Genomic DNA, 22,478 nt, shown 5'->3' with positions numbered 1-22,478 from the left:
AATGGTTTATCAATTTTATTTATCATCTCAAAGAACCAGCTTTTATTTCATTGATCTTTGCTATTGTTTCCTTCATTTCTTTTTCATTTATTTCTGACCTGATCTTTATGATTTCTTTCCTTCTGCTCACTTTGGGGTTTCTTTATTCTTATTTCTCTAATTGTTTTAGGTGTAAGATTAGGTTGTTTATTCGATATTTTTCTTGTTTCTTAAAGTAGGACTGTATTGCTATAAACTTCGCTCTTAGAACTGCTTTTGCTATGTCCCATAGGTTTTGGGTTGTTGTGTTTTCATTGTCATTTGTTTCTAGATATTTTTTGATTTCCTCTTTGATTTCTTTAGTGATTTCTTGGTTGTTTAATAGCATATTGTTTAGCCTCCATGTGTTTGTATTTTTTACAGTTTTTTTCCTGTAATTGATATCTAATCTCATGGCATTGTGGTCAGAGAAGATGCTTGATATGATTTCTATTTTCTTGAATTTACCGAGGCTGATTTGTGACCCAAGATGTTATCTATCCTGGAAAATGTTCTATGTGCACTTGAGAAGAAAGTGTATTCTGTTGTTTTTGGATGGAATGTCCTATAAATATCAATTAAGTCAAGATGGTCTAATGTGTCATTTAAAGCTTGTGTGTCCTTATTTATTTTCTGTTTGGATGATCTGTCCATTGATGTAAGTGGGGTGTTCGAGTCTCCTACTATTATTGTGTTCTTGTCAATGTCCCCTTTTATGGCTGTTAGCATTTGCCTTATGTCTTGAGGTGCTCCTATGTTGGGTGCATAGATATTTATAATTGTGATATGTTCTCCTTGGATGGATCCCTTGATCATTATGGAGTGTCCTTCCTTGTCTCTTATAATAGTCTTTACTTTCAAGTCTAATTTGTCTGATATGAGTATTGCTACTCCAGCTTTCTTTTGACTTCCATTTGCAGGGAATATCTTTTCCATTCCCCTACTTTCAGTCTGTATGTGTCCCTAGGTCTGAAGTGGGTTTCTTGTAGACAGCATATATAAGGGTCTTGTTTTTGTATCCATTCAGCCAGTCTGTGTCTTTTGGTTGGAGCATTTAATCCATTTACATTTAAGGTGATTATTGACATGTGTGTTCCTATTACCATTTTCTTAATTGTTTTGGGTTTGTTTTTGTAGGTCTTTTCCTTCTCTTGTGTTTCCTGCCTAGAAAAGTTCCTTTAGCAATTGTTGTAAGGCTGGTTTGGTAGTGCTGAATTCTCTTAACTTTTGCTTGTCTGTAAAGCTTTTGATTTCTCCATCGAATCTGAATGAGATGATTGCTGGGTAGAGTATTCTTGGCTATAGGTTTTTCTCTTTCAGGACTTTCAGTATATCCTGCCATTCCCTTCTGGGCTGCAGAGTTTCTGCAGAAAGATCAGCTGTTATCCTTATGGGTTTTCTCTTATATGCTATTTTTTGCTTTTCTCTTGCTGCTTTTAATATTTTTTCTTTGTGTTTTATTTTTGTTAGTTTGATTAATATGTGCCTTGGTGTATTTCTCCTTGGGTTTATTCTGTATGGGACTCTCTGCACTTCTTGGACTTGATTAATTATTTCCTTTCCCATGCTGGGGAAGTTTTCCACTATAACCTCTTCAAATATTTTCTCAGACCCTTTCTTTTTTTCTTCTTCTTCTGGGATGCCTATGATTTGAATGTTCGTGTGCTTAACATTGTCACCAAGGTCTCTGAGAGTGTCTTCCATTCTTTTTTCTCTTTCCTGCTCTGTGGCAGTTATTTTCCCCATTCTATCTTCCAACTCACTTATTCATTATTCTGCCTCAGTTATTCTGCTGTTTATACCATCTACAGTATTTTTAATTTCAGTTATTTTGTTGTCCATTACTGTTTGTTTGCTCTTTAGTTCTTCTGAGTCCTTATTAACTGTTTCTTGTATTTTCTGTATTTTGTTATTGAGATTTTGGATCATCTTTACTATCATTACTCTGAATTCTTTTTCAGGCAATTTTCCTATTTCCTCTTCATTTATTTGCTCTTGTGGGGTTTTTTCCTGCTCCTTTGCCTGCATGGTGTTTCTTTGTTTTCTCACAGTAGTCCAAACTTCAGAGGTTGCTTGTCCTGGCAATAAAGAGGTTTAAAGAAGACTGTCTAAACCCCAGACTAATGGCAGAGTGTTGAGTCAACAAATACTAAGTCAAGGAAACACATACATGTATAAGACACACAAATACTGAATCCAATAGAACATAAGGCACTAGAAAGACCTGACAGAAGAACCCCAGTATGCTATTAGACAATCAAAGAGAAAACCAACAGAAATTCAAAGCCAAAACAGAACAAAACAAAAACAAAAACAAAAACAAACAAAACACACCACACACACACAAACACAAATCCAGGGAGATTTTGAAAGCTAGGATCAAATATAATAAAGAGCAAGAGTACCACCAGACAGACTGAAGATTCTCAGAATGAAATCAGAAAATTATGCTTGGAACTAAGATAAAGACAAAACCTAAAAATAAATACCAAAGCAGTGTGTCATCTGGAGAATAAAGCAAGGAAACAGAGCAGACTGATAATATTGCTTATAAGTATATTAAGATAAAATGAACTAAAAAAGGATAGAAGACAGGGCAACAGAAGAGTGTAGTGTGACTGGAAATATGAAAAGAAAAAGAAAGAAATAGAAATGTATAACAGATAGAGATGATAAGAAGGTAGAAGAGATACAGTCAGCACTACAAAAAAACTTAGCTAGAAATAGAAATATATAAAAAGGCTAAAAATAAAAATAGAATAAAAAATATGTTATAAAATGTGCAGATCCCTTAGGACTAAGATCATAATTAATAATAAAAAAAAATACCCAAAAAACCTAGAACTGACACCAGAATGGACCAGATCAATAGAATTAATACTAATATTTCTGTTTCCTTGGGGTCTCAGCTGTAAGTGTCCTTGTACCCGCCTGGGCTTTTTGTATTATTCTGCTACCAGCAGAGCTTCCTTTATTGTTCATCTGTAAGTGCTGGTGTCTGGGGAGAGAGAGGGTACAATAGTGGAGTCAGTGAGCAGTGGCGCCCTGCCTGGGTCACAGCAGCTCAGTCAGCCATGGTGGTGCCTGTTGCAGAGGGACACCAGTGGCTCATGTGTAAACAGAACGTCTCCAGAGCCGGGCCACTCTACAGGCTTTTGGCTCTCAGCTGCATGCACTCTATGCCAGCTCCTCCCAGGGGCCTTTGTTATCCCTGAGTGCATTAGCTAGGCCCACAGGGGTCCTTCCTTTGTCCATCACAGGTGCCAAGAGAGGCTACACCTGTGGCTCCTCCCCTCTACTTGTGAGTCAGCAGTATCCAGCTGCCACTATGGCCGCACTGCTTTCTGCGGTAGGCACTCTCCGCTGTGGATTTCTTCCCTCCTGTCCTCTCAGTCCATCTCCCCACTGCCAACAATGTTTCTCACCCTGAACTAGTTCTCCAGTTCCCACGTTCCAGCTCCCAGACCCCCTGTTCAGCTGTGAATCGACATCTCAGTCCAGACACACTGAGCTGTGGTGCAGACCCTCCATGTGTTTCTCACTCTTTCCCGTCTGCCACAGCTCAGCTGCTTCACCCTCTTTGAACAGTCCTAAATGCCTCCCTTCTGATCCAGGGTAATTCCCCATTGGAGAAGGGGTTTCCCTGTCAGATAAGGGACATTTCCCCAAATTTGGCAATCTCCCCTCTGTTTCAGATCCCCCCACCCTAGGGTGTGGGACCCATCCCTTTCCTTTCTTCTCCTCCTCTTTCTCCCTTTTTTCCCCCTCTGTCCTACCCAGTTATGTCAGAATCTTCGCAGTCCTTTCTGGTGTCTGAGGTCGTTTGCTGGTGTTCAGCTGTTTCTCTGTGGGAATTATTGCGTCTTTTGGTGTATTCCTGATGCATCTGTGGAGAGGGATGCATTCCACGGCCTTCTACTTAGCCGCCGTATTTCTTCTCCCAGATATGTTTCTAATCTGAATTTTTTTAAATACTTTCATCATTCTGCAGTAAGTTACCAAAAATTTACCTATTAGTGTCCTTAGCACATGTGTTCTTTCTCAGTGTCTCTCTCTGTCTCTGTCTCTCTCTCTCTCACACACACACCCCTAAAAATTTTAGATTTAACTATTGGGGATTTTTATTCTGTGAGTCTCAAAAAGTTCACAAATTTTTTTTCATGCAATTCTCTTTTAATTATTTTCTCTTCTAATCCAGTTCCAATTAAATGATGACCCATCTCTCCAGCAACTGCATTTGATCCATTAATCAGTGTGTAAGCATATTAATCACTCTTCATACTTTAGCTGAACAACACATGTGCCTTAGCTGACATGTGACCAAACATTTGATCTAATCATTACAATTCCTGAATTAGTTATAGCTGATCACTGATCTAATCTCTATCTGATCAGAAATATTGGGAGAAAAATCTGCCCTATGGTGGCTTTCAAGGCAACTCAACATGTTTTATTTGTGTTGAAAGAGTGATTAACTTCTTACAAAGCAGAAACAATTGATGTTCTACTTGAAGTTGTATACACTGCTTCCCTTTTCCTGGCCAGCCTTACCAATATTTAAGGATTCTGAGTTCAGAGCCAGTTCATGAACTTTATGGCAAAATTCCATTAATTTCTTTATGCATCTACCTATGAATATGGTTTCGAAAGTTTCCTTTCTTTTAGCCAATTGCTTCAGTACAATTCTCTAAACAGTCTTCACATGCAATACCAACTTATAAAATAAGTCTGGATAATTTCAAAGCAGAATTTTTTTTTAATTTTATTTCCATCTGTGTCACTTTGGGGGGACTGGAGAATATAAGCAATTGTTTCAGTATTGTCACTGTCATCATTTCATGTAAAATTAAATGGCACCTCATGTACAAAGGATATTCACAAATACAATCAATTATTCTTCCCACTTTCATTGTGTGGTCAAAGCCTTGTAGCAAAGAGTCTTTGTTTTTCTGGTTATTACTATGCCACATTTGCCCCCGTTTTTCTTGAGCCTGTTCAGTTCTCGGATTTTTTGTTTTGCTAAGCAGCCTATGATCTAAAAACCACTAATGAAGAAGGAGTACTTTGTCAGAAAGGTCAAATTGTCAGCCTTCCTCCTCTGTCATTCTGAATACAAAAGCAGTCTAACCTCCCTGCCTGCTCTGGAGTGACCCACGGAGGGGTTCTGGCTGACACTGTCAATTACTCACACAGATAAGGTTGGGGGAGCAGTTAAGGGAGTGAATTCAGAGCACATCCTGGTGGGCTAGATGTGGTGCTCCTGTGATCCATGCCTCATTTAATAATGTTTTGAACTAAAATAGCTTATTTCTACAATAAGATTTTTCTCTAATTTACTGCAAGATCGAGACCTTTTCTGAGTAGTATAGCAGAAATCATTTTATATCTGATCAAAAGCTGGCAAGTATTGGCATGACACAAAATGAAGTGTATTTTAAAACTGGTGAATACATAAAAATAGATTGATAGAAGTGATATGATTTTATAATATTGGAAGAAAAAGAACTAAAATAACTCAGTTGAAATATAGAAGGCTAATGAATCCATGTCTCCTGTACCATACGATTTTAAAGAATAGAGCCACCCTTCTTTGCTCCCAGGACTGAGCCCTACAAGTTTGTCATTTTTGTCTAGGTGCCAAAGCTTGTTTGCTTTCTCTCTAAAAGGTTGATTTAGGAATAATCTTTACCAAAAAAAAATAATAATAATTTTAGCCAGTCTCTATTTGGAAGCTTGATGATCCAGTCAAGACTATCCTCGATTGCACCAAAATTAGGTTCCAGGCCAGCTTATCCACTAGTCTCTGACTTTATCCATGTCTCTAATCTCAGTGAAACTCAGTGGGATAACATGAAATAAGCAACATGAAAGCAGCTTGGAGAAAAAAAAAAAACAGTACACTGTTATCTAGGTACGTATGTCCTCTTTGCTCATAACTGAGTTCCTGGCTCTATTCTAGGGTCTCTGCCTGAATTTCTCCTTTTGATCCTCAGAACAACCCGATGAATACTGTTATTATCCATATTTACAGAGGGGAAAACTAAGACACAGAGAGATTAAATAAGGTCACATGGTGGTGGAGCCAGGATTCAAACCCATGAATTCTGTCTTCAAAACCAACACTTGTGATTTTTACCATCCCATAGGAACCATTTATATTAAATCCTATAAGTCTGAACAGAGGGAGAGAGAGAGACAGAAGGAGAGGGAGTGTGTGTGTGCATGAGAGAGAGAGGGAAGGAGGGAAGGAGAGAGGGAGAGATCTTGAGTGAATGTCCCTGTATTTTCATTTGCTTTTAAGGTTTTGGGTTTAAAGATTTTAAATTAGTTAAAACTTTTAGGTTTTAAGAATTAATTAAATAAATGTAGAAGTGGCTATAGCTAATGGCAGATAGAATAAATATAAAGATATCAAGACAAACACACAAATCTTGAGTTTTGAGTGGGTCAGAGAAGCGGTAAATGAAAATACATCAAAAATATATACTTTACTGTTTAACTAAATCAGATTGTGTCCTTAATCTTCCTTTTCCTTTTTTAAGGGATGGGAGAGACATGGTGGATTCTGTTACAAAATTGATGGCGTCCTTCGAAGCTTTGACCACGCCTCCAGTGGTTACTACTGTCCTCCTGCACTTGTAACCATTACAAACAGGTAAAATAGAAATTTTCTATCAGGAATATACAGTGCTTTTATGACATGAGGGCTCTTGGAATGATAAAATCTAGCCACAATCAGTAACTTGTTAAAATCTAAAGTGTACTGTACAATAGAATATTAAATTATTTAAATTACTGATTTAGATTAATTTAAACCATATAATGTTAGTTTGAAATTGACTTTTGAGTAACAAATAGTAAAATTTAAGATGACTTTTATTTTCCATAAAGATTTATAGATTATCTAGCTTTGCTAATATATGCAGTTGTATTGATATTTTATCTAAGTAGTTGTAATAGAAAAGAAATACGTCATTTAAATATAAAGAATTTTTCAGTGTGATGTGTGTGAGTCATGTGGGGTTCTTTTAGAACAAAAATAAGTAAAACTAAACTGTGAGGATTTCCAAATGCTTCCCCATTGTTTCTTAGGTCTATGTTTGTTTAGATTTAGATTTCTCTATGCGTGGGTATCTTCTCCACACAACAGAGAAACTGTGCCCTTTTTACACTCCATACAATTTGCAACATGCTACAGATGTGCAGCAAGGGATAAAAGTACCAACATCAGAAGAGACCTCAGTGCCACTGTCAATGCCAGGAGGACACTGAGAGCTGGGAGACTGACTCCTCCAGGCTGAAGAGAGAAGCAAGGTAGAACTCTTCAGTGGTTCCACGGGAAACTATACCCACAAAGCTAGTCGCTTGCTTTTTTACCGAGGTCATTGCCTTTAAAATTATACTTTGAAAACCAGGGAACAGGACAACCGGTGCTATGGTTTTTTCTAGAGACCCTTCACATGCAAGTCTAACCTGTTGGAGGATTCTGTGTGCTTTCTTTGCTCTCCACACGTGGGAAGTCAACATTCAAAGCCACCAGTATTTCCTTCCTCCTCTTACCTCTTACCTTCTTTCCCAGTCTTTCCTCCAAACAATGCACAGGAATACACACACACACACACACACACACACACACACACACAGGAATAGATTGACAGCATTTGGCAAAATAAATTGTCTGGTAAACATTTTATGCTTAAGAGACCCTTTCTTCAGGGCACAGCACCACTTCTGATGTATCTCAGTGTTGTTTTTAGTTCTACTTTTCTCCTTCCCAGAATAGCTACCAGGCAGAAGAAAGCCTTTATCTTCAGCCTTGTTTCCCCACCCACAAGTTTTCAAGAGCACCTTGAGCTGAAAGTCCTACAGTCAGTGAATCAACACTGGATTTTATTCAGGATCTTGACCAATGAAGCTATTCTCTTTCATTAATTATAATGTGTTTTTCACTGAAGAAAAAGGTCTAATTATTCCACCTGTTTTTACATCTTAGTCTCTCCTTTTTGTGTGTAACATTCATTGTCTATCACACACCTGGCACTGTTAATTACTTTTCATAGGTTATCTGACTATACAAAAAATCAACGTCGAGTTCATTAGAAAATTATTTATTGAGTATCTATATTGTGAGAGGCATCATATTAAACACCAGCATGCTGTACAGAAAATAAATAAAAATAAAAGGCATGGTGCAGTTGCCCAGGTGCTACTTGCAGGCCAGCAGCTAAAAAGATAAAACATAAACACACAAAACAAGTGAAGAAAGTGGAATAACACAATACATGGAAAAACTCAAAGTGACATTACAGTTAACTCATGGTGCGAAAGTGACGCAAGTAAGGCAGAAACCTGTTAAAGCTCAAACACTTCATTTTCTAAGAATCCTTTGAGGACCTCATGCAAAAGACAGAAAGTGTCTAGAAAAAAACCTACTATGTTTCATTTCTGCCAAAACTGAATATGAGGGTATGCTGTGAATACTATAATTTTTTTTAATAAACTGTATTCAGTAGCCAAAGCTAATGTGTAGCCCAACTCTAAAGCAGAGCTATAGCTGGGGTAAATTTTTTCATCCGCTCCTTGACCTCCTAGGCCCCCCCAGGTGACCTTTCGCTGGCATGCTCCTCAGTCACTAGTCAAGCCCCCAAGTACTACACGTTAGTCCCAGTGAGGCAGCTCTTCCAGGCAGGTAACATGCATGAACACTGCCCTACAAGCATGTCTACATCCAAAGCAATGATTCCAACATGAGACATGCAAGTTAAAGAAAGGAAGTGTCCTAAGCTCTTGATTTTTATTCATTAAGACCTTATCAGGTAAGAAACAAAGACCCACATCATACTGTTCTTTGAGTGACAATACACGTTTGAATATTTTTCAATAGCATCTTTTATCTGAGAAGGTTGGGCAATAGATGGACAGTCTCCTCAGATCCAGGAGTGTCCGCTAGCAGCCTTGGTAATCATTTTCTTCCATTACTGATTTCCTGTTTGAGTTAAGACACTCCTGTCACTCACCGGTACCCAAGCTTGTAGTTGCTAATTGATTTTCCACTCTTCTGCACAATTGAGCGACAGATTTGATGGGCACAATTAGAACCACCTGCTACAAATTACGCAGTTCTTTTGTTATCGGACAACTGTTCCTGGTCTAGGACTTTTAACACTTTGTGGAAGAGAGGGGGAGAAAAACAAACCCATATTGCCAAATAACAGAATTTTATTTGCTTGCGGTTACAAAATTTTGTCAGGCCTGGCCACTTGCTTTCGGACACAGCATGAATGCCAAACTTGAGTTCCAAAGTTACCATGGATAATTGCCTAAATCCATGTATATATAAACCTTGAATCTATCAACCATGGAATATTTGTACAAAATAATCCAAATGACATTCAATTTTGAAAATTTTGCCCAAAGTGAGAAATGCTGCAATATCTCAGTTTTCCTAAGTCTAAATGTGCATTAATTGCAAGCATTTTTTGTAGCTCTGCCATTTTCTTGCAACATCATATCCCCCAAATGCTTTTACAGTTAACTTTTTTATTATTGTGGCAAAATGTAACACAAATGATAAAATTATCATTTTAACCATTTTAAGTGTACAGTTCAGTGCCATTGACTACACTCATATTAGTGTACAACCGTCACCGCGATCCAGCTCCAGGATATTTTTCATCTTCCCAAACTGAAATTCTGTATCCACTAAACACTAACTCCCCATTTCCCTTGTTCCCAGCCTTTGGCAACTACCATTCTACCTTCTGTCTCTGTGAAGTTGACTCCTATAGTCATCTCAAACTAGAATCATACAGTAGTTGTCCTATTGTGCCTGGTTCATTTCACTTAGCCTAATGTCCTCTAGGTTAATCCATGTTGTAGCATGTGTCAGAATGCCCTTCCTTTTTAAGGCTGAATAATATTCTATACTATGGAAATACTATATTTTGTTTATCCATTCATCTATGGATAGACAGGAGATGCTTCTACCTTTTAGCTATTGTGAATAATGCTGCTATGAATATGAATGTCCAAATATCTTTCAAGTCCCTGCTTTCAATTATTTGGGGTACTATACCCAGAAGTGGAATTTCTGGGTCATATAATAATTCTATTTTTAATTTTTTGAGGAATAGCCATACTGTTTCCCATAGGAGCTACAACATTTTACATTCCCACCAGCAGTGCACAGGGTTCCAATTCCTCCACATCCTGGCCAACGCTTGTTATTTTCTGTTTTTACATAGCAGCCATCCTAGTAGATGTGAAGTGGTATCACACTGTGGTTTTGATTTGCATTTTCCTAATGATTAGTGATGCTAAGCATCTTTTCATGTTTATTGGCATCTTTATATCTCCTTTGGAGAAACATCTATTCAAGTTTTTTGCCCATTTTTGAATTGGAGTGTTTGTTTTCTGTCGAGTTGTAGGAGTTCTTTACGTATTCTGGATATTAATTGCTTATCAGATACATAATTTGCAAATACTTTCTCCAATTCGTGGGTTGACTTTCACTCCATGATAGTGTCCATGGATGTGCAAAAAATTTTAATTTTGATTAAACCCAATTTATCCTTTCTTGTTTTGTTGCCAGTGCTTTTGGTGTTTTATCCAAGAAATTACTGGCACATTCAATGTCATAAAAATTTTCCCCTATGTTTTCTTCTAAGAGTTTTACAGTTTTAGCTCATATGTTTAGGTCTTTGATCCACTTCATGTTAATTTTTGTAAATGGTGTAGGTAAGAGTCCAGCTGCATTCTTTTGTAGGTGGATACTCACTTTTCATGATGTTATTATTGAAAAGACTGTCCTTTCCTCATTGAATGGTCTTGGCACCCTTGTGGAAAATCATTTGACCATATATGCAATGGTTTATTTCTGGGTTCTCTATTCTATTCCATTGTTCTATATGTCTGTCTTTTTTTTTGGGGGGGGGGGGTACACCGAGTTATATGTCTGTCTTTATGCCAGTGTCACACTGTTTTGATTAGGGTACTTTTTAATAGGTTTTGAAATCAAGAAGTATGAGGCCACCAACTTTGTTTTTCTTTTTCTTGTTTGTTTTTGCTATTCAGGATCTCTTAAAATTGAATTTTAAGATGGATTTTTCTACTTCTGCAAAAACAAATCGTTAGGATTTTGACAGGGATTGCATTCAATTGGTAGATCATTTTGGGTAATATGCATATTTTAACAATAAGTCTTCCAATCCATGAACATGGGATGTCTTTCCATTTACTCGTGTCTTCTGTAATTTCTTTCAGCAATGTGTTGTAGTTTTCAGTGTACAAGTCTTTTGTCTCCTTGGTCAAGTTCATTCTCCAGTATTTTATTATATTTGATGTTATTGTAAATGGATTAATTTTCCTTTTCAGATTGTTCAGTGTTAGTATATAAAAATGCAACTGATTTTTGTGTGTTGACTTTGTATCCTGCAACTTGCTGAATTCATTTACTAATTCTAACAGTTTTTATTGTTTGGGTAGAGTGCAGTTAACTTTCTTTTTAAAAACACATTTTGGTTACCCTTTTTAAAATTACACAATAGAAACATTCTCATTGGTATAAATTCAAGCAAGTCAGAAGAATATCAACTAAAAAGTGAAAGTGCCCCCTCACCTTTCCTTCTCCCCCCTCCCAATCAATCTCTATTCCCTTCCCAAAGGTAACTGCCACTAATGGTTTGGATTGCTCTTCCAGGTTTACTTCTTATGTACATATTAGATGTAGTCTCTAATTCTATATTTTTCTTCTAGTCTTTTGAAAGAAACAATACCCAAAAATTTAATATGTCTAGTTCTTGAGGAATACCATCAAAAACTTCTTGCATTAGTGGTCATTATACATGTCTCCCATTTGAAAAGTACTGATAGTCTCTTACCAATCTTTATTTAAAAGAAAGAAATTTATCATTTTTATATTAGTTCAACAATACAGTTAGTTATTTGAAAATGGTATCAAAAGTGTTAACAAGTGTTTTATTGGGAGAAATACAATTGCAATTAATCAGCTCAAGACTGAGTCCCTCCTAACCAAATTTTATATATATACATATATATTTTAAGTTGAAGAGGCTCTCTAGTGAAGCTACTTCCAAAACGTTACTTTTTTTCAACTTGTTTTAGGTACTACAAACACAGTCATTAAGTACTGATTTCTACTAACTACTGTGTTATTCACAGTCAAGAAATATCTTTTTTGTTTTTCAGCTATATATATCACTGGCTAAACCAATGAAGAAATATAACGTTCAATTAGAGATTTAAGCATAAAATACCTTTTTTAAAGTATGCATTTTTGAAATGCAAAATATTTACTTTGAAATGAGAAAATGTGTCAAGTAGCCAAAACTATGCATTGCTATCTTCAAATTGCATTTTTTAATTAAAATTTAATGTTTAGCAGCATGAGCAACAGATTCTTCTCAAACTGATGGAAGTTCAAGATACACTTGTTTTTTTCTTGTTGACATTGAAAATAAACCTTTGATTTCTTGCCTTTTTAAAGGATTGATGGGAAAATTTTTTTCTGATTTTTAAGTATTCGCCTACAAAACTTGATTTTATAAGTAGGTACACACAAGCAAAACATTTTATCATTTGTTTTTCTAAAGAATAACAATTATTTTTACTTTACTGAATCCCTCAAAAAATACTTAAAAATATGTGCATATAGTTGTTATTTGTTTCTTAAATCACAATAACATTTGAATTAAACAACCTCAGTGAAACCAGACAAAAAGTCCTGATATTATGAAACTCTGGCATATTCTCAAATGAAGAATCCTAAAACACACAGCCAGAAAAGACTGTGAAAAGTCATCTGCTCTATTTCCATAAGCCAGAATTTTCACAACCATCTAAGTGTTTGGAAGCAAGTAGTGAGTGATAAAGGATATAAAATGATCTCGTGTTTCTTTATCATCTGGAAACAGACACTCAGAGATTGCACGCTGTTATCCAGAGTTAATTTCTCAGAGTACATGGTTTAGAAAAAAGATATAGTTGCTGAATTTTGTTATTAACAATGCCATCTTCTAAACAGGATCAGGAAAACTAGGGTCTTGTTTTTACCTGAAGGTTATAGGATTTAATGTATTAATGTTATATATAACTGCTTAAAAGATATACTTGCCTATTCAAAAAGCAGGTTTGTATTGTTTTGAGCAATGATAAATGGCTATAAAATAGCAAATCAGAGTGGACTAAATAAATCTAAAATCAACAGGGGACAAAAGCAAAGTGTTGTCATGAATAATGATACCAGAGGTCAAGCTCGCAAGCAATGTTCTCTCTCTCCATTATCCGATAAATGCCATAGTACAAGGTAATGGAAGAACCAGCAGTGTCCCCTGTGTTTAGAACCAGCTCAGAGACTAGTGGTCCTGACCATAGCCTCCAAGGGGCAGTGCCTTGCTAGCCTCCTGGCATTGGAGCTCCAGGCACCAGCTGGGCATGGTAATGGTGCTACTCTGCCTCAGAGGGGAGAAGGAAAAACAGATCCTGTGCTGTAAGAGCATGAACCAGTGGAAATGTAAGAAAAATTACAACAACATCTAGACAGTATTTACTTTTAAAAAAAATTTTTTTTTATTTATTTATTTGGCTGCATTGGGTCTTTGTTACTGTGCCTGGGCTCCTCATTGTGGTGGCTTCTCTTGTTACAGAGCACAGGCTTTAAGCACACAGGCTTCAGTAGTTGCAGCACACAGGCTCACTAGTTGTAGCACACGGGCTTAGTTGCTCCGCCGCATGTGGGATCTTCCCGGACCAGGGATCGAACCCACATCCCCTGCATCGGCGGGCAGATTCTTAACCACTGTGCCACGAGGGAAGTCCTGGTATTTACTTTTATATACCTTCTTTCTGAAGAGTATTATATTCTGCCACTGCAATCTGATTAAAAGAGAACTTTTCTAATTTCAAATGTGTGCTATTTAGAGTATCAATAGAATATCTGCAGAAAATATTTTCTAAAGCATATCTCTGCAAAGATGAGCATCATGGGTGCCTAATATCACTAACTGTTGCTGTGATGTCCATAAGGCAGTTAAAAAGTTTGCTTCCTTGTGTTTTTCCTCTCTCTCTCCCCTATTTCCTTTGAGACTCCTCTATTCTTGAATGACCCCGTTTCTTTCGCTTCCCTTAGCAAGTTAAAGATGCATGATAATGAAAAATATCCAAAATCGGATGAAAAAGTCTAATTTTCTTTCTCCTTAGGTTTCCTGGATAATTTCATCAGGCTTTTCCTTTCTTAATGACTCAGCGGGCCTGGCCAAATTTACCACTGTTTGAAAGATGTTTCTTCAAAACTTTATATGTATTGAAAGTAAATTTTCCAAGACAGTTTCCAACTTAGCTTAAAATTTCGATGCTAGTTAAATTTTAATACATGTTTCTGTTAGGTATTCATGTGGAAGCATGTGTACAAATTTCCTAGATTCTGCTTTCGATGCATTCATGTTGGAGAGGGAGAATTGCCATCCGTCAATGAACACTGATTCATTCAGCCGTTCGGGGAATATAGTGGGTCTACTTCTTTGGATTAGTTCCTAGGGTTTTAAATTTATCTTTAGTGAATATGCACATCTGAACACATTTGAATAAGCCAATGACTCCATGTGCCTGTGAATAAACTGGTTTGGGAGACATAAAATTGCTCCTCCAATTTCTGTTCCATTCTCAGCAGGCAAGTGTGGTGGGTGGGTGCATGTGAACGCTATGTCGGCAGGTGCTCATTCAGAAAGGCTTAATATCCCTCCGCCTGCATCTTCCTCTCACGCCCTCCACTGCCAACTCCCCACCGCATGCACTTTACAGCATGGTGTGTGCTGTGTGACCTAATTACACCATAGGGTGCATGGGGCACCAAGGAATGTATTGCTAGCTTTCTGGACTTTACTACCTACACTCTGAACCTGGAATTGGACTCTATTCCTTGAAAGAACTGAGCACCAACTTTGAGGATCAAATTCTCCTCACTCATATATTTCTGGGAATTGCGCTGACGTTTGGCATTTATTGGTAATGTTCAGGGTCTTTGAGTATTTTTCTGTCCCATGTTCTAAAGAATTCATGAGAAATGCTTACTCTGATGCCATTCTGTGCACCTCATTATGTTTTAATGACTTTTTTTTATTGCTCAGAAACTTATTATAATCATTTCCTTTTTCCCTTTTTAAGGTTTGAACAGGCTTTTATTACCAGTTTGATCAGTAGTGTGGTGAAAACCAAGGACACTTATTTTTGGATAGCTCTTCAAGATCAAAATGATACAGGAGAATATACTTGGAAGACGGCAGGGCAGAAGTCGGAGCCGGTGAAGTACACGCACTGGAATGCACGTCAGCCCCGTGAGTAGAGGGTGTCGTCACACCAATTCTCTCTCCTGTTTTCTTTGATCCCAAATTCCATCCACCTCATGGGCCACCTCTGATTCTTCCTTAGTGTCTTCTTAATGCATAAATCAACTAAAGCAATTACCACAGTTTCTCAGGGGGGGTGATACCTGGCTGGTCATTTTTTAAAGTATAACCCCTATGAGTCATTTGAAAAGTTCAAGGTATAAATTCATTGCTGAAGAACACACGTGCCTTTATTAGCAAGAACTCCAATTTCTTCCTCCTAGAGACTTTTCCCCACCTACCCTCATTGTCCAAGAATCCCAGGGGCTTACTCAGCCCAGAATAGCCTGTTATACTTCAAAGCCAAGTGAATGGGCACATTTGAGCATATCTAATCATTTCACAGTCACCACCACATGACTTTGCTGTGGAATGTTACTTAGGTAACATTGTAACATTCTAGTCCATCTCCTCCGTGGACTTCTGTGGTACCTTAGCCAGGATTTCAGAGTTACAGGTCTATTAATTCACCCTCTTGTGCTCAACTCTGGATCCCAAAACATGAAACTGTGCCAGAGAAGCTAATGGTTTCAGCCATAATCTACCCTAAAACCAGCCCCTGTGGACCAAGCTTTAGGCCTTTGTATTAGTCTTAGGTCACCAACCTAGATCCAACACACCTTTACCTCAGTGTGAGCCCTGTTTGGATGCCTTGGTCCCTTTCTTGCCTGTGGATCTCAATCAGGGCCCCAATAGGCAATAGGCTACCTTTAAATTTGTATCTGGAAGAAATGGGTTAGAGGCCTCAAGCTTTTCCTTGAGGAAAGATAACTGTTATTATATTATAATAATTATTATCATATATCAAATATATAACAATAATTAGAGAACTAAATACCAATTAAAAGATATTTTTAGAGTGGTTCAAAAAAATAAGACCCAAGAATATGTTGTCTACAAAAGACCCACTTTAAATATAAAGACACGTATATATTAAAAGTAAAGGGACAGAGAAAGATATCCATGCTAACATTAATCAAAAGAAAGCAGGAGGGACTTCCCTGGTGGCGCAGTGGTTAAGAATCCACCTGCCAATGCAGGGGACATGGGTTCGATCCCTGGTCCAGGAAGATCCCACATGCTGCGGTGCAACTAAGTCCGTGTGCCACAACAACTGAGCTTGCACTCTGGAGCCCACATGCCACAACTACTGAAGGCCACTCACCTAGAGCCCATGCTTCGCAACAAGAGAAGCCACTGCACTAGGAAGCCCGCTCACCACAACGAAAAATAGCCCCCACTCTCCACAACTACAGAAAGCCAGTGCATGGCAACAAAGACCCAGTGCAGCCAATAAATTAAAAATTAATTAATTAATTAATTTAAAAAAGAAAGCAGGAATAGCTATATTAATTTGACACAGAGCAGACTTCAGAACAAGAAAATTTCCAGGAATAGAAATGGGATAAAACTACATAGAGATAAAGGATTCAGCACTAAAGAAGACATAACAATCCTTAATGTGTATGCACCAAACAACAGAGTATCAGAATATATCAGGGGAAAACTGATAGAACTGTAAGGAGAAATAGATGACTCTACTGTTGTAATTAGATACTTTAACACCCCTCTGTCAGAAATGGACAGATCCAGCAGACAGAAAATCAGTAAGGACAAAGTTGAACTCAACAGCATCATCAATCAACTGGATATGATTGACATCTATAGACTGCTTCATCCAACAGCAGCAACAGGAGATTACACATTCTTCTCAAGCTCATGTGGAATAGTCATTGAAACAGACTACATTCTAGGCCATAAAACACACCTTAACAAACTTAAAAGAAGTCATACAATGTCTGCTCTCAGATCACATGGAATTAAACTAGAAATAAATAACAGAAAGATAGCTGAGGAAATTCCAAAATACTTGGAGATTAAGCAACACACTTGTAAATGACACATGGGTCAAGGAAGAAATCTCAAGAGAAACTTTTTTAGTATTTTAAATTCAATTGTCATTGAATTTAAATGAAATGAAAATACATTTGTGAGATGCAGAGAAAGCAGGGCTTAGAGGGAAATTTATAGCACTGAAGGTACATATTAGAAAAGAAAAAATATTTAAAATCAGTAATCTAAGCTTCCACCTTAGGAAACTAGAAAAAGAAGAGCATATTAAATCCAAAGTAAGCAGAAGAAAAGAAATAATAAGAATTAGAACAGAAATCAATGAAATTGAAAACAGGAAATCAATAAAGAAAATCAGTGAAACCAAAGGCTGGTTCTTTGAAAATATCAATGAAATCAATGAGCCTCTAGTCAGGCTCACTAAGAAAAGAGAGGAGACACAAATTACTAATATCATAAATGAAAAAAAGGGACATCACTGCAGATCCCATGGACATTAAAAGGATAAAAAAGGATTATTATGAGCAACTCTATATCCTTAAATTTGACAACCTAGGTGAAATCAACTAATTCTTTTAAAGACACAATCTGCCAAAACTCACAAGAAGAAATAGACTATTCTGAATAAGCCTATATCTATTAAGAAATTGAATCAGTAATTCATAACTTTCCAAAACAGAAAGCAGCAGGCTCATATGGGTTCAACTGGTGAATTATACCAAACATTTAAGGAAGAAATTGTACCAGGTCTCTACAACCTCTTCCAGAAGTTAGAAGCAGAGGGACTACTTCGTAACTTGTTCTATGAGGGCAACATTACCCTAATACCAAAGTCAGACAAGGACATTACAAGAAAAGAAAACTACAGACCAATATCTCTCATGAACATAGACACAAAAATCTTTTAAAAAAAATATTAACAAATTGAATCCAACAAATGTATAAAGAGAATTATATACCTCAATCAAGTGGAATTTATCCCAGGTATGCAAGGCTGTTTCAAAATTTGAAAACCTATTAACATTATCCATGACATCAGCAGGCTAAAAAACAAAAATAACACGATTATAGCAATAGATGCAGAAAAAGCATCTGACAAAATTCAGCACCCATTCATGTTAAAAACTGTTAGCAAACAAGGAATAGAGGGGAACTTCCTCAACTTGATAAAGAACATCTACAAAAAACCCACAGATATCATACTTAATGGTGAAAAACTAAAAGCTTCCCCACTAAGATCAGGAACAAGGCAAGGATATCCCTTTTCAACACTCTTTTAAACATTATACTAGAAGTCCTAGCTAATGCAATAAAAGAATAGTATTAAAAAAAAGGTACAGATTGGAAAGAAAGAAATAAAAATTTGTTCACAGATGACATGATTGTTTATGTAGAAAAATAGAAAGGATCAAAAAAAGAAATTCCTGGAACTAATGGGCAATTATAGCAAGATTGAAGCATACAAGGTTAATTTACAAAAGTCAATTGCTTTTCTGTATAACAGCAATGAAAGGGGGAACTTTACATTAAAAACATATTACATCACCCCCGAAATGAAATTCTTAGGTATAAATCTAACAATATGTATAAGATCTATGGAGGAAAACTATAAACTTTAATGGCAGAAATCAGGAAGAACTAAATAGAGATTCCATGTTCATAGATAGAAAGACTCAGTATTGTCAAGATGTCAGTTCTACACAAATTGACCTATAGACTCAATGCTATCCCAATCAAAAAACCAGCAAGTTATTTTGTGGATATTGACAAACTGGTTCGAAAGTTTATAATGAGAGGCAAAAGGCCCGGGATAGCCAATTCAGCATTGAAGGAGAATAGCAAAGTCAGAGGATTGGCACTACCTGACTTCAAGAGTTATTATAAATCTACAATAATTAAGATAATATTGTTTTAGCAAAGAAAGACAAATAAATTAATAGAACAATATAAAGAGCCCAAAAATAGACTGACACAAAAGTAGTCAACCAATCTTTGAAGAAGAAGCAAAAACAATACAATGGAAAAAAACTCTTTGTGACAAATGGTTCTTGGGCAATTGAACATCCACATGCAAAAAAAAAAAAAAAAAGTCTAGACACAGAGCTTACACCCTTACCAAAATTAACTCAACATGAATCATAGACCTAAACGTAAAACACAAAGCTTTAATACTCCCAGAAGATAACATAATAGAAAACCTACATGATCTTGGGTATGGTGATGACTTTTTAGATACAACACCAAAATCAAAATCCATGAAATAAATAATTGATGAGCTAGATTTCATTAAAACTAAAACTTCATTAAAACATGCTCTGAGAAAGATAATGTCAAGAGAATGAGAAGACAAGCCACATACTGGGAGAAAATATTTGTAAAAATCATATCTGATAAAGGACTGTTATACAAAACATACAAAGAACTCTTAAAACTCAACAAAGTAAACAGAAAACCCAATCTAAAAATGGACAAAAGATCTTAAATTAAGAAGGTATATAGATGAAAAGTAAGCATATGAAAATATGTTCAATATCATATGTCATAAGGAAATTGCAAATTAAAACAACAATGAGATACTACTACACACTTATTAGAATGACCAAAATCCAAAACATTGACGACACCAAATGCTGGCAAGGATTTGGAGCAACAGGAGCGCTCATACATTGCTGGTGGGAATGTAAAATGGTATAGCCACTTTCAAAGACAGGTTGGTAGTTGCTTACAAAAGCAAACATACTCTTACCGTACAACCCAACACTTGCACTCCTTGGTGTTTACCCAAATGAATTGAAAACTGATGTCTGCACACTAACCTGCATACAGATGTTTTTTATGGAAGCTTTATTCATACTTGCCAAAACTTACAAGCAATCAAGATATCCTTCAGTAGATGACTGAATAAATAAACTGTGTTACATGCAGACAATGGAATATTATTCAGAGCTAAAAATTAATGAGCTGTCAAGTCATGAAAAGACATGAAGGAAACTTAAATGCATATTTCTAAGGGGAAGAAGCCAATCTGAAAAGGCTGCACACTGTGTTGTTCCAACCATATGACATTCTGGAAAAGCCAAAAGTATGGAGAAAGTAAAAATATTAGTGGTTTACAGAGGTTGGGGGAGGGAGGAGTTTATAGGCAGAGCACAGAGGATTTGGGGGGCAGTGAAACCATTCTATATGATACCACAATGGTGGATATATGTCATTATACATTTGTCCAAACCCATAGAATGTGCAACACCAAGAATAGACCCTCATGTAAACCATGGGCTTGGGGTGATAATGATGTGTCAATGTAGGTTTTAGCAAATGTACCATTCTAGCATGGGATGTCAGTAGTACAGTATGTAGGGCAGGAGCTATAAGGGTAGTCTGTACTTTCTGCTACATTTTTATGTGAAACTAAAATGCTCTAAAATAGTTTATTATTTAAAAAAAAAACTATTCTTTTAAAAGATACATGCAAGTTGAAGTAAAGACAAATTAGATTCTTTATGTATAACCATCCGTTTAGGAAATTTGTCTAGAAACCTGTGACTGCATAGCTCTAAACAAGAAACATCACAATTCACTCAATAAACAACCTTTTCATTCTACAAATTTATGAATGGTATTAAAATGCAGAGACTGGTAAAGTTCCATGTCACACTTTTACTGGAAAAAAAAAAAACCCCAGGTATCATTTCTAATATACTTTGGAATTTTGTTAGGGATGTCTATACCTGTCAAAATAAATTAATACATTTTGAGTAGACAAAATTCTTAGTTTTTAATGTTATCATCCTTGGGGCATATTTGGATGTCTAAAATTTGGAATTGAAGCAGAACTCCTTGTCATTCATAAGTTTCTGCTATAATTTATTTGAGTGGCACTACTCTTTTTCTCTTTTCCCTGAAGCAAAAATAACATCGTGCTGCGTGGTTTGGCTGCTCAGGCTGATTGACATTGAGTAAATTGTCTCTGAATAAGATGAAAATGTAAATCTTTTTTTGAAGAAAATAGCAATATAAAAGCCCCTGTGTTTCCTTTTTTCTTTTAAATTGCAGTTTGCAGAAATACCATCCTAAATGACATTTTTTTCTGCCTGTCACAAAAGAATCCATTAGCTTGGTCCCCATGTCAGAACCTTAATCCAGCCCAGAATGACTATATAAATTGACCAGTGAACAGGAAGCCTACAGCTTTTTATAAACTCAGCAAAGATTCTGTCCGTATGTCATATCATCAAAATATTCAATCTGTGGTGGAATCATAGTTCTGCCACTTTTTCAACCTTGTATTATGTTCACCAAATAGCATAATGAACCACCATATATACCCACCACCCAGTGTCATCAATTATCAACCCATGGTCAATCTTGTTTCATCTATACTCCCACCCACTCCTCTCATTTCCCATATTTTTTCATAGAAAATCCCAAATATCATATCGTTTCATCCATAAATATTTCAGTATTATCTCTAAAAGATAAAGACTCCTTTTTAGAAACATAAATATAATACAGTTATCACAACTAAAAGTAATTAATTATAATTCCATAGCATCATAAATATTTAGTTAATGCTCAAATTTCTAAATGATTCATAACTATTATATAAAATGTTTTACAGTTTGTTCAAAGCAAATCTAAAAAAAGGTGCATGCACTATAATTGGCTCATATATCTCCAATAGGTTTCCTTCTTCCTTGTCCACTGTCATTTTTTAAAAATTTTGTTTGTTGATGCAAATGTGTTATTTGTTCTGTAGAGCTTCCTTCAGTCTAGGGTTTTTGATTGTATCCCCGTGACACATTAAAAATGTGTCACTCTTCCAGAAGAGGCCCACCTGCTATTCAGTTCACTAAAGAGTATATACTGTTTGTTGAGTTGGAAGAAAAACAATATACTACCTTTGGTATAACAAGCAAACATTTGAAGATTCTTTGCACTGAGTGTCAGAGTGCTAATAAGAGGAAATCTTTAATATAAAAAATGTTACTCTATTCTTTTTATTTTTCATAAAATTGACACATTTTTAAAATGTTAGAATCAGAGGCCTGATATAACTCAGATACTTTTATTTTTTCGGAAAGACCATCTCATAGGTAGTTGTGTGCTCCATCTGGAGGCACATGATGTCCAGTTATCTCACTATTTGCAATGTTAGATGCCATTAATAATCAATGCCTAGATGCATTGATATCATTAGGGATATATATT

At 36.3% G+C, this 22,478-nt stretch overlaps 1 protein-coding gene across 1 annotated transcript in view; it reads left to right on the top strand.

Moving 5' to 3' along the window:
• PLA2R1 (phospholipase A2 receptor 1) overlaps positions 1-22,478 on the top strand; it is a 117,771-nt gene that overhangs the window by 45,799 nt on the left and 49,494 nt on the right. Inside the window, exons 10-11 of the mRNA XM_057745706.1 lie at positions 6,561-6,673; positions 15,199-15,368. Coding sequence (XP_057601689.1) covers positions 6,561-6,673; positions 15,199-15,368 — 283 coding nt within the window. The remainder of the gene's footprint in view (positions 1-6,560; positions 6,674-15,198; positions 15,369-22,478) is intronic.

This window comes from Hippopotamus amphibius, chromosome 8 (assembly GCF_030028045.1).
Source record: "Hippopotamus amphibius kiboko isolate mHipAmp2 chromosome 8, mHipAmp2.hap2, whole genome shotgun sequence".
Lineage (NCBI taxonomy): Eukaryota > Metazoa > Chordata > Mammalia > Artiodactyla > Hippopotamidae > Hippopotamus > Hippopotamus amphibius.
The sequence above is the reverse complement of the archived record's forward strand: the minus strand, read 5'-3'. Positions and strand labels throughout refer to the sequence as shown.